Raw genomic sequence first — 12,478 nt, forward strand, 5'->3', positions numbered from 1 at the left:
AGAGAGAAGGGCCCAAGGGCTCCAGCCAGCCCTCCCCTCCGTCCCCCTGCCCATCCAACCAGGCAGCTGGTGTCACTTGCTGGGCAGATGACTGAGGGGGAGCGTGTGGGCAGGGGAGCTGGGAATCCAGTCTGGGGAAACTGAGGTAATGGGAAATGGGCTTTCAGCAAGAGGGGGTCTCAATGACCACATTAAGCACCGCATCCCAGTCGCTCTCTGGACCACCCAGTGCCCACACCCAGCACCCCCGTGAGGTGCAGCTGTCTCCAGGCTGCTCACCCACATGCTCCCACGCCTGTGCACACCCGCTCCTCCTGCCTTGTGATGTCCATTCCAGAACATTCCTTCTCATTCCTCCTCACTTACGCTCACACTCACCTTGGCTCAGCCCCACTCCCTCGCCCATTCTGTTCACTCACATGCACACACATCCACACTCTTCACCCATTCATCCCCTCCCGCTTTCGTGCTCCCTTTCCCACTGACACACCCATCCACTCACTCACCAACCCACCCACACACACCACTCACGCTTTTGTTTACACATTCGTTCAGACTTTTTTTTTCTTTTGGCTTTTTTGGGTCCCACCCGGCGATGCTCAAGGGATCCTCCTGGCTCTGTACTCAGGGATTATTACTCCTGGTGGTGCTCAGGGGACCCTATGGGATGCCGGGGATCGAATCTGCGTTGGCTGCGTGCAAGGCAAACCCCCTCCGCGCTGTGCTCTATCGCTCCAGCCCTCCCATTCATCCTTACACTCCCATCACACCCATCCTCTCACACCCCTGCCTTCCCCTATTACACGCCCACGTTCCTTCGGATTGTCACAGCTATTCACGCCCACTCCCCTCACACATATCCACTCCTGGGCCTCTCCCACGTCCATTCACACACTCACCCCACCCCTCCCCCACTCACCGAGGACCCCTTCTTCCTCTTGCCGCCCCCCCCTCCGAGGCGGAGCCGGAGCCCCTGAACCTTCTTCTTCCCTTTCTTCTTGGCATCCTTGGAGCCTTTGATCTTCTTCCTCACGCCAGGCCCTGGTGAGGACAGGCAAGAAGTGGACCCTCCTGACACCTGCCGGCAGACCCCCAGCCCAGCCTCAGGGGACAGGTGTCCTGTGAAGGAGTCCCACAGCCTGGTGTTCGTCAGGGGGAGACCAAAGCTCAGAGGTGAGGGGACCCCAGCCATGCCTGCACGGGCCAGGGAGGCCCTGCCACCAAGCCCCTCGGCCTCCTTCCCAGGAAGTCCAGCCTGAACTCATCTTAGGGCTCCTGGGGTCCCCCCTGCAGGACAAGGTTGGGACGGGCACTGCCAGCCTCCGTGATACTGGTCCGCACAGTGCTGGGCTGGCTCCAGGCGGCCCACCGAGACCCCCACAGTGCCTCTGCGTGTCACATAGAGAGGAACAGGGCTTCCACGAGGTGACCTGTGGGCCCCAGCTCCAAGTGCAGCCTCGCCGGGAGCCAGTGCCGAGATGGAGAGCGGGGGTTGGGGTGAAAGGCCGCCCCCAGGACCCTCAGACCCCTGTGAGGTGGTGGCAGAGGGGCACAACACCCCAGAAGCCAGAAGTACGGCACCCCCAGCCCCAGCAGGCACCTGGGGAGGCTGAGCTGCTACCCCCCAAGATCTAAGGCCCCCAAGATCTAAGGCCCCCACATGCCTGGTCATTGCATCTCTCTGGTCCCTTCTGTCCCCCTTCGGGTCCTTGCAGGAACCCGCCCTTCCCTCTCGGTCGCCTCACCCCACCAGTGCAGGCCGCCCCACGCCTCCCCCAGTCCCATGCTTCCCTCCACCCTCTCCCCAGATCCCGAGTGGGGACCCCGTGGGGGTCACTCGGGCCTTACCCTTCCCCTCCTTGGTCTTGGCCTTGCGGATGGGCACGGGCTGGGGCGGCTGCTGGGGGCTGATGGCCAGTGGTGGGGCGATGGTGACCGTCTCCACGGCTGCCGCCACCGCCGCCGCCGCTGCTGCCGCTGAGCTGCCCTTGAAGGGGTTGTTGGCGCTGAACTCCCGCCACTTGGCGCCCAGCACGGTCATCATCTTGGACATGGGAATCTTCGGGTTCTTCTTGGCAATGAGGGGCCTGCAGGGGAGACGCGGGGTCAGTCCCCAGGCTCGGGGCAGGCTCAGGAAACTGGGCGGAAAGGGAGGGGAGGGGACGAGGAGAGGACGAACGCCATGACGAGGGTGGTCCCCAGGCAGGGCGCCCCTCCCCACCGCTTCACGGGGCGCCACTGGCAACCTCCTCACCGGGTCCCGGGCCCAGCACCGAGTGTGCAGCCCCTCGTGGCACCCCCTGCCGCCCACCTGAGGAACTGGCTGAAGGCCTTGTAGTTGGTGAGTGTGCGGTAGTCCTCCTCCGAGAACGGGCAGTCCACGTCGTCCAGGCCCCACTCGGCCATGAGCTGCCCAGATGACTTGGGTTCCTGTCACACAGGGGTCAGGCTCACACTGACACCCGGGGGGCGGGGAGGAGGTCGCGGGAGCTATGTAGGGGCGGGACGGGCAGGGACAGGTTCTGGAGGGGGTCCCGAGATGGGGGGTTGGCAGCAGCGTGCAGTGGCATGTTCGGGAGGGAAGTGTCCTGGGATAGGCAGCAGGCCTGTGCCTGGCATGTGGGGACACCTGCTGGCCCCTGGGCAGAAAGGGGCCTGGCCAGAGAGAGGACGGGACAGAGACAGCTGGGCCTGAGCCTGCGCCTCAGTTACATCCTGCCATTGCCGCGGGGACTGGGAGTGACAGGCCCTGGGGGTGACGGGCACTGGGGATGATGGACACAGGGGGTGATGGGCCTGGGGGTGGCAGGCATTGGGGGTGACAAGCACTGGGGGGTGACAGGTGCTGAGGGTGATGGGAACTGGGGTAACAGGCACTCAGGAATGACAGGCACTGGGGGTGATGGGCCCTGGGGGGTCACGGGAACTGGGGGGGTGACAGGCCCTGGGCCATGAATTCGCATGGTCCCCCAGAGCTCCCCCTCACACCCCAAGTCCTGGCTCAGGCCCACCCAGACAGTCCCAAGCAGACACTCCCCCAGGAGAGGGAGGGGCTGATGAGGCCAAGAACTCTCCAGAGTCTTCACTTCCCCAAACTGCTCCTGGCTGAGACATGCATATGCACACACACACGCACACACACACACACACACTTGCATACAGGCACACATGAGCACACATGCACAGGTACATATGTGAGTGTACACAGGCACACTCAAGCATGCATACACTGACAAATGTGTGCACACAGGCATACTTCGGCATGCACACATGCACACAGGTATTTGACACATGCATACAGGGCACATACATGGACACAGGTATGTGTACACTGGAACACACATGTGTACATAGGTGGGTGTATACATACTCATATGTACACTGGGGCACATGCACATGTAACAGACATACATACATGTGTACACAGGTGCACGCAGATATGTAATGCTGCACACGTATACACAGGTGCTTAGGTGCATGTGTACACGGCACACATGTACATATTCACACATGTGTCTATGGGCACATGTAGACACACATGCACTGGTCACAGGTCATACGGGCACACCTGCATGTATATGTGCACAAGAACAGGCATGCATACAGGGGTGTGCATAGACAGAGGTACATGTGTACTCCAGTGCATGCAGGCACGTGTGTGTGCACACATGGTACATGCCTGTGTACACAGGAACATAGGGGCACCCATATTGATACACACACCTGACCACATACACAGCTGTGCACACTCACACTCAGTGCACATGTGCAAACCCGCTGCCCATCTGGCCCGGAGCCGGGTCCCAGGTGCGAAGTGTAGGTACCTTGAGGCCCCCGTCCTCGCCGTCCTCCTCCTCCTCCTCCTTCTTCCTGCGCTTGGCCTTCTTCTCCTTCTTCTCCTTGAGCTTCTTCTTCTTCTTCTTGGTCGGGGAGTAGTCACTGCCCTCGCTCTCAGACTTCCCTCCTGGCACCTCCTCATTCTCTGACAGCTCGTCATTGCTCCCCTGGAGGGCAGGGCCGGTCAGGAGGGGCAGGGGCCCCACAAGGCCCCAGAGTCCACTGCTCCCTTTCCTGGATCTTTCTCTGCTGTGTTCACAGCTGTGGGCTAGCCAGGACGAGGCTCTAGCGCAAAGCCTTGTTTCCGGGGCTCTGGGGGTCTTTCCAAATGTCATAGTTCACACCAAGCACATACATACACGCACGTGCATGCACGCACACACACATACACACACACCATCTCAATGTGAGACAAGGATCTCAACGCTGCTTGGTGCACCTTCTGCAGGGGCAAAAAATGGCCCTTCTATCGGGGCTGGAGTGATAGCACAGCGGGTAGGGCATTTGCCTTGCACGCAGTTGACCCAGGTTCAATTCCCAGCATCCCATAGGGTCCTCAAGCATGGCCAGGAGTCATTCCTGAGTGCATGAGCCAGGAGTGTACCCTGTGCATCACCAGGTGTGACCCAAGAAGCAAAAAAAAAAAAAACTATCTATATAGAGACCAGGGTTTAAGCAGGAGTACAGCAACCCCCAAAGGTATAACCCCTCCCCAAAAGCTGTTCGCTTGCCGCCCTTGGAGACGTCAGTGGCTGGGATGCCCTCCCAGGCCCCTCCCGGCTGGCATTCAGGCTAGCTAGAGTCTTCAGGGTGAGTAGAGAGATGGGAGGGGTGAGTAGAAAGGGGCGTGGGAGGGGTGAGAGGGCCAGAGAGAGAGGACAGGGTGGAGGGGGCAGAGGGAGGGGCATTGTGTGGGAGGGGGAGGCAGCGCCACCGTGTCCGGAATCTCAGGAGCCGCTCCACTGCATGATCCCATCAACTTCTCCCCAGCAGAAGGCACCCCCAGATACAGCTGGCAGAAGCGCCCATCCCCCCACCCCCCTGCTCCTGGCTGCCGCGCCAGCCTCCTCCCCCATCAGCCTGAGTCAGTGGCTGCTGCTGGCTGGCACACGGGCCCCGTTTCCCGGAATGCTGGCTTGGCCGCACCAGAGCCCAGAGGCCATGCAGATCCCGGTTCCCGTTCTGGCACCGGGGCCGCAGCTGCCCAGCTCTGACTGTCCCTCGAGGCAGAAGGCGGACAGCAAAGCCGTGGATCCGAGAGTGTTGCGTTCAGCACATCTTAGCGTCCCCGGCCGGAGACGGCCTCGGGATTCAGCACCACGGACAGCGGCACAGCCAGCCCAGGACTGCAGGACCTGGGGTGATGCCCGCCATGCCAAGGACGGGGAGGGGCTAGGGGCCGGAACACCCGGGGCTCTTGATTTGCCAGCCTGGGGACCAGGAATGACCCTGAGCCATCAGACCTCAGCGACTCCGTCTGCAATGAGCGTGGCAGAGCCTGGCACATTCCGAAATAAAGGACCTGACCGAGACCCCTCAGGACACCGCTCAGATGTGGTGCTTCCTGCCCGGCTGCCCTCAGCCTGGACAAGGCCCTAGAACCACCCCAGCTCCGCGTGAACACCAACCCTGCCGCCAGTCTCCACTCCGCCCCCGACGCCCGGGGCGACCTCCACACAGCCACGCCCCATGATGCCTGCAGCAGGGCTGTGACATCTGAGGGGGCTGACCTGACCATCTGGTGGGCAGCAGCTGTGCAGGAAGTGGGGCGTAGCCGGCGGGAGGGGGGAAGGGGTCGGCACTCCTCCAAGCAGCACCCGAGACTGCCCAACAGGAGGGCAAAGGCGCTGAGGAACGGTCACCAATGTCAGCCCCCAGCCTGAGACCCATGCCAGCCCCTTGGCCACCTTCTCTCTCCACCAGGTGATGCACACTGCCCACCTGCCCAGCTGGTCAGAACTCGAGGCACGTCAGGGCGGGGTGCAGGACAGGCCTCAGGGGAGGGGTTCAGGGAGACAAGGGGCGCATCTCCATGGCACATGCTATTCCCAGGTGAGGTCTGACCATTTCTAGGCCATTCCCAAACCTTTCTGGATCATTCCCAAACCCTTTCGGATCATTCCCATACCTTTCTGGATCATCCCAAACCTTTCCAGATCATTCCCAATTCTTTCCGGATCATTCTCAAACCTTTCCAGATCATTCCCAAACCTTTCCAGGACATTCCCAAACCTTTCCAGACATTCCTAAACCTTTCTGGACCATTCCCAGATCTTTCCAGACATTCCCAAATCTTTCCAGATTATTCCCAAACCTTTCCAGGTCATTCCCAAACCTTTCCAGGTCATTCCCAAACCTTTCTGGATCATTGCCAAACCTTTCTAGATCATTTCTAAACCTTTCCAGATCATTCCCAAACCTTTCCAGATCATTCCCAAACCTTTCCAGATCATTCCCAAATGTTTTTTCACAAAGAAAAGAGCAGAGATGCTTCTGAAACCCCTCCGAGAGCAGCTGCCATGACCTGGACCCGGAGGGAAGGGATGACCTGTGTTTGTACCCCGAAACTCCCGGGCACCCAGAAGAGGTGGGCAGGGTCCCTGCCGCGCTCACCCCAGGATAGAGCGTCAGAGCACTTGAAGGCCTTGACCAAGTCCCTCTGCAGAGCAGCCCACCCCCTCAGCCCACCCTGCGGGCAGCACAGGCGCGGGAAGGACCCCAGCGGGCAGTGGCGCCCGCCTCTGCAGCTCCCGCCCAGGCCACCTCCTCCACACGCAGTGCGCATGCGCACACACACACACACACTCACGCACACACGCACCCCATCAGCCTCGTGGGGGGAAAGGAGGCGTTTACACTCCAAGGGACAGACTCCGGGAGTTGGTCATTCTCGATTGGGGTCGTCCAGAATGGGAGGGAAGGAAGGAGAGAAATGCGAGCCTTCCCATTCACGAGTGTTATAAACAGTTACAATTTAGCACTGAATAATTGGTTGCCATGGGAACCACTGCGGTACAGGTTGAAACCGTTTCTCCTCCTGTGCTGGGTCTGACAAGCCGCTTCATCTACATATGCTCAGGTTCCCGGGTATTTTATGAAAATCAGAACCACAGCTTGGGGCTGTGCTCCCCAAAAGGCCCCCCCCGCCTGTGTCCCACTGCAGGGCTCATCTGCACCCCCTTCTGGGGAGCACCTGGGTAGGGATGACCAGCAAGGAGGGGTGGATCCCCCCTCCCCACGCCCCAAGGACCCACACAGCGAGGGGAGCTACAAGGCCAGGATCCTGCCTCAGGCCTTCTAAGGCCCCTAAGACCCCACAGCCAGCCAGAGCCAGGCTGGCAGGAACATGGGGCCAGGGGCGCGGTGGCCCCGGGGTGACCTTGGGGACCTGGCATATGTAGATGGCTAGAAGCTCGTCTGAAGCCTCCATCCTCCCCCATCCCAGTCTCCCCACTTCAGAACCCTGCGCTGCACCTGGGTAAAGAGTGAGGAGGAGGGACGGAAGGAGGGGAGGGAGGGGGAGAGCGATGGAGGGGAATGGGGGATGGGAGGGGTGGGGAGGGGAGGAAGGGAACATGGCGGGTGCAAATCAGGAGTCCTGAACCCCCACCCAGCCCCCATGAAACAGGGTTCCCCTGTGCAGGGGAAGGAGAGCAAAGGAAGAGCAGGTGGGGGCTCACAGGGAGCCCCTGAGCCACCCCTGCACCCCAACTCAGCACCAGTGGGTCCTGAAGGTGGACAGCAGCCCAGCGGCCAGAGCAGTGACCTGACCCAGCCCGGCTGCTCCCCGACGAGGGAAGTTCATGCTGCGTCAGCCTCAGTTTCCCTCTGTCCTCTGCTGGGCTCGTCCTTCCCCACCCATTCCCCAGGGGGATCTTGAGTGGGCACATGAGGAAGCTTCTGGAAATGGGGTCACGCCCAGGGGACCTGCCCTCCCGCCTGCCGGAGTCAAGGGTCGTGCCCAGGGAAGGGCCCCTGGGGTCCGCTGACTCTCACCTCCTTCTTCTTCCGCTTCCCCTTGGACCTGTTCTCCTTGGGTTTTCGGGCTTTCTTCTTCTTGGGGAGGCTCACGGGCTCCTCGGCAAAGAAATCCTCAAAGCCCCCCAGGATGCCGTCTTCCTCCTCTGCAGGGGAGGGGGGGCGCGGTCATCACAGGCCCGCAGCGCCCACCCTGCGGCATCACAGGGGCCACTCTGGGGGCGCCTCCCCCTCCAGGAAACCAGGGGCACAGGCCCCACCCCCACCATCTGGCAGGAAGGGGCGCCCCAAGTGGGCACCCTGGAGAGGGCCGAGGCCACATGGCGTCCAGCCCAGGAAGGCAGGGTCCCTCTGCTTCGGGGGACTGGGTGACGTGAGGCCCTAGGGCCTTTGAAGCCCCAGTCCCCACCCTAAAGGGCTGAGACGCCCAGGCAGGGAGGTGACCAGGACAGCCAGACAGGCTGTCCGCTGCGGCAAACGAGCCCAGGAAACAATTCTGCACGGAGGAGACCCAGCCGGGCCTGGGCAAAGGTGGGTTCTGGAGGGGCCCCGCCGCCCTGGACGAGAGCCGGGCCCACGTGGCACAGACCCCCAGCTCAGCAGGGCAGCATCTCAGCCCGAGGGTGACCGCAGTGGGTCCAGAGGCCAACGAGGAGGCTGGGTGGCCAGGATACGCCCCTCTGAGAATCGGTCCTTATGGGGGGGCACACCTGACCAGTGCCCCCAATCCACCCCAGGAAGGCTGACATGAGGATCCCCCCTCCTGATCACCCTCCTGAACCCCCATCCTGACCCCTCCATCCTGACCCCCCTGACCCCCCTCCTGACCCCTCCCTGAGGCGTGCACGGGGCAGTGCAGGCAGGGGCAAGTGGCCGCCCTGGTCAGCCTGGCCAGCCCCACCCTGCTGGGTACGGAGTCCAGGCGGGCAATGAGGAGAATGAGGGACACAGGGTCAGTGCTGAGGGCAGGACCGTGCTGGGCACCTCCTGGGACTGCTTGCACATGAGAGGGCAGCGGTGGGGTCCCGGAGGTGGGAGCACAGGCGCAGGAACCCCCGGGGTCGGCCAGAGGTAGCTGGTGAGGAGCAGGAGAGGGAGTCAACCCCAGGACCCCGCTCCAGGGTAGCCCCGCCCTCGTGCCCAGGCAAGGCCCAGCCCGGCTCCTGCCGTGGGCTTGGGTGGGTGCGATCCTGGGGGTCTCCCCCACCCGCCTCCCACCGTCTCCCGGCACCCCCAACCCACTGCCCAGACAACAAGGAGTGAGACAGGTGGTGGCAGAAGGTTTTGGAAGAACAGCGGTGATCTGCGGGGCAGCTGCTCCCTCATCCGTGCCTAGCGCAGGCCGGGAGGGAGGAGCAGAGCCCAGACCCCTGCCACCCCCCCAGACACACAGGCCCTTCCCAGAAGCCCTCGCGTCGGGTCCCTACCCGTGGGTGATGGACCCCAGGAAGGTCCAGCGCAGTTTGAAGCCATCACCCGTCTCCTCCCCCACAGCCCCGGGGCCCCCTGGATACCACAAGGACAGCCACCCGTGACGCTGCCCCCACCATCTGCCCTTCCCCCTCCTCTCGCAGGCTCCAGAATTCCAGAACCATCCTGGAGCCCCCCGGGCTGGGCCCCTCCTCTGGACATGGGGCGGGACCCCGCGGCCCTGCCAGCCTTGAGCAGCGCCCTCCGTGCCCAGCCCGCCCCGCACACCACCCCCCCACACCGCCAGAGTCTGCACAGAGGCGCCATCCATCCACGTCGGCTGTAATTAGGGTGCATTAGCCTGGCCGCGCTCCTACCTCCAGACAGCAGGTCGGAGTGGCCTGCGGAAGGGGGTGGGGAGGCCGTGGCCGGGCTGGGGGGCAAGGGGAGGGTCCACCAGGGCAGAGGGCACCTTCTGTGTTTTTTTCCTGAGCCCACCCCCAGCGCCTGGCTATTCCAGCACAAGCTCGGCTCGGGTCTGGGGGCTGGGGGTGGAGGGGGAAGAGTCCACAGAGGGCTGGACTGGGCAGGGTGGGGAGCTCAGCTCCCTCCCGGGGGTCCAGAGCAGCAGCAGCGGCTCAGACATACACCAGCCCCCCTGTGCAGCACGCCAACCCAGCTCTCGGCTCATTCGTTTGCACACGGCACAGTTCTCTGCTCGTTTCATTTGCACACGGCACAGTTCTGCTCAGTTTGTCTGTACACGGCAGGCAGATGAGGGTGCTGAGATTCGGGGACTCTTGCCCACAGCGCAGGCATGAGGGCCAGGAGGGGACGGAGACAAGAGAATCCCACCCCCAGGATGGGTTCCAGCCCCGCCCTTCAGGGTCAGCCCCCGCCCCCCACAAGCAAGGACATGAGCTGTGGGCACCAGCCAGGGTCTGGACGCCACACGGGGGTCCCCCCCGCAGACCACAGGAGGGTCCGGATTCTGCCTCCTCATCTGGGGAGGGTCCCTGGGCAGGAAGGAGCCAAGCCGGCAAAACCATCAGACACAAGCACGAGGACGAGAGGACAGGACTGGTGAGGAAAGGGGGGGGTTCTGGGGGCAGGGCCGGCATCAGACCCAGTCCAGGGTCCACCAGGCCCTCTGGAGGAAGGGGCCCTGTGTACCCCACACCCAGCCCTGTGTGCCCCCACAGGCCAAGGGGACGGGTGGGAGCGGGTTCTGCCCCCCTGCGCCTGCCTTCCTGGGCTGGCACGAGTTCCTTCCCTGTTGGGCTCTATTTTTTTTTTTATTTTTGTGTCACACCCAGCGATGCTCAGGGGTTCCTCCTGACTCTGCACACAGGAGTTTACTCCTGGAGGTAATCAGGGGACTATATGGGATGCTGGGAATCGAACCCGGGTTGGCTGCGTGCAAGGCAAACGCCCTACCCCCTGTGCTATCGCTCCAGTCCCTGGGCTCATTTCTTCCAAACAGCCCTTTCGGGGGTGATGGAGCGGTGAAAAAGGGAAACCGAGGTGCCACAGGGCGGCTGAGCCCTGGGCAACTCCTGGCAGAGGCAGGGGAGGGTCATGCTTGGGGCACTGCTCGGCTAGGGGTCCTCGGGATCACTCTAATGCCTGCAAGGAAGGGCACCCCTCAGTCTGTGGGATACCCCCACCCGCAGGCCTCTACTGATAATAGGGGCCAGGGTACCTGCCCGGGAGACAAGTAATAACTTATTTATAACATTTCACAAAGCCCAGACATCACCTCATTTGTATCTCATCAAAGGAGATGGTGCCGGGGGTGGAGGGGGTGACAGGGGAGTGCCCACCCTAAAGGTTCAGCCCTGTGGGCTGGGGAGGGTCGGCCTCAGGGAGGCCAGGAGGGGCGCTCATGACTGTTCAGAACACTGCAAGGAGGGAAGGAGAAACAAGGGGGCCGTGATGGCGGTCCATGCGGGGTCGAGGGAGAGAGAGAAGAGGGAGCAGAGACAGACATGAAACGTGAAGCCGGAGGGGAGAGACGTGAGGTGGTTAGAGGGATGAAGGTTCCAAGAAAAAAAAAAGTCTCCAGAGGTCGGAGAGAGACAGAGAGAGAGAGAAAGAGAGAGAGAGAGAGAGAGAGAAAGAGAGAGAGAGAGAGGGAGAGGGAGAGGGAGAGGGAGAGAGGGAGGGAGGGAGGGAGGGAGAGGGGGTACTGGAGCATAGTACAGCAGGGAGGGCATTTGCCTTGCATGCAACCGACCCGGGTTCAATCCCGGCATCCCATATGGCCCCCTTGAGCACTGCCAGGAGTGATTCCTGAGCGCAGAGCCAGGAGTAATCCCTGAGCATTTCTGGGTGTGGCTCCACCCCCCCCCCCGCCAAAAAAAAGCAGAGGCCGGAGAAATAGTACAACAGGGAAGGTGCTTGTTTTGCACCTGGCAGACCTGGGTTCGATCCCCAGCATCCCATATGGTCCCCTTGAGCACTGCCAGGAGTAACTGCTGAGTGCAGAGCCAGGAGTGACCTCTGAGCATCACCAGGTGTGGCCCCTAAATAAACAAAACCAAAGTCCCCAAAACTGCTCAGGATTGTGCTTGCGTGGGCTTCAACATCTGCCCAGAGAAGATGCTCAAGGGATCTATGAGGGGCAGCGCTGGGCACTGGGGAGACAGGACGGTGGGCCCTGGGGAGGTAGGACGGTGGGGAAGGTGCTGCCTCACATACAGCCAACTCCAGCCTGGCCCCAGCACTATATTGGCCCCCCGAGCACTGCCAGGGATCACTCCTGGGCACTGCAGGGTGTGGCCCACAAAACAATAAAGGGGATGAGAGCAATAGCACAGTGGTTAGAGAGGGTTAGAGGTTAGAGAGTAGAGAGGGGGTAGGAGGGATGGCTGGGGAGGGGGAGGGGCTGGAGAGACAGTTGTACAGGGTTCATTATTGTGCTCAGGGATCACTCTTGGTGGCACTCAGGAGACCATACTCAGTGCCAGGGAGCCAACCAAGGTTGGCTACATGCGAGGCAAGTGCCTTACCTGCTTTCTGTCTACCCAGCCTAATGGTGCCGGGGTCAAAGTGCCGACCTCACTTCCTGCTGACCCAGTTCAATTCCCTGGTACAAAATTACTACCTAGGATCCCCTGAGCAGAGCCAGGAATAGACCACGGGCTGCACCGGGATTGGCCTATAGCCCCTTCAAAAGAAGTAGGGGCCGGAGCAATAGTACAGTGGGTGGGGTATGGCCAACCCAGATTCAGTCCCCCAACCCAGATGGTAC

At 61.8% G+C, this 12,478-nt stretch overlaps 2 protein-coding genes across 2 annotated transcripts in view; one reads left to right on the forward strand and one right to left on the reverse strand.

The window, feature by feature from the left end:
- Positions 1–12,478, forward strand: part of ZBTB48 (zinc finger and BTB domain containing 48) — a 299,924-nt gene that overhangs the window by 49,016 nt on the left and 238,430 nt on the right. The gene's annotated exons all lie outside the window — the stretch shown is intronic.
- Positions 1–12,478, reverse strand: part of CHD5 (chromodomain helicase DNA binding protein 5) — a 39,382-nt gene that overhangs the window by 23,111 nt on the left and 3,793 nt on the right. The window contains exons 2-6 of the mRNA XM_056124971.1: positions 7,834–7,961; positions 3,825–4,004; positions 2,312–2,430; positions 1,849–2,087; positions 920–1,041 (exon numbers count right to left, since the gene is read on the reverse strand). Coding sequence (XP_055980946.1) covers positions 920–1,041; positions 1,849–2,087; positions 2,312–2,430; positions 3,825–4,004; positions 7,834–7,961 — 788 coding nt within the window. The remainder of the gene's footprint in view (positions 1–919; positions 1,042–1,848; positions 2,088–2,311; positions 2,431–3,824; positions 4,005–7,833; positions 7,962–12,478) is intronic.

Source organism: Sorex fumeus, unplaced genomic scaffold, assembly GCF_029834395.1.
Source record: "Sorex fumeus unplaced genomic scaffold, SorFum_2.1 ptg000054l, whole genome shotgun sequence".
Lineage (NCBI taxonomy): Eukaryota > Metazoa > Chordata > Mammalia > Eulipotyphla > Soricidae > Sorex > Sorex fumeus.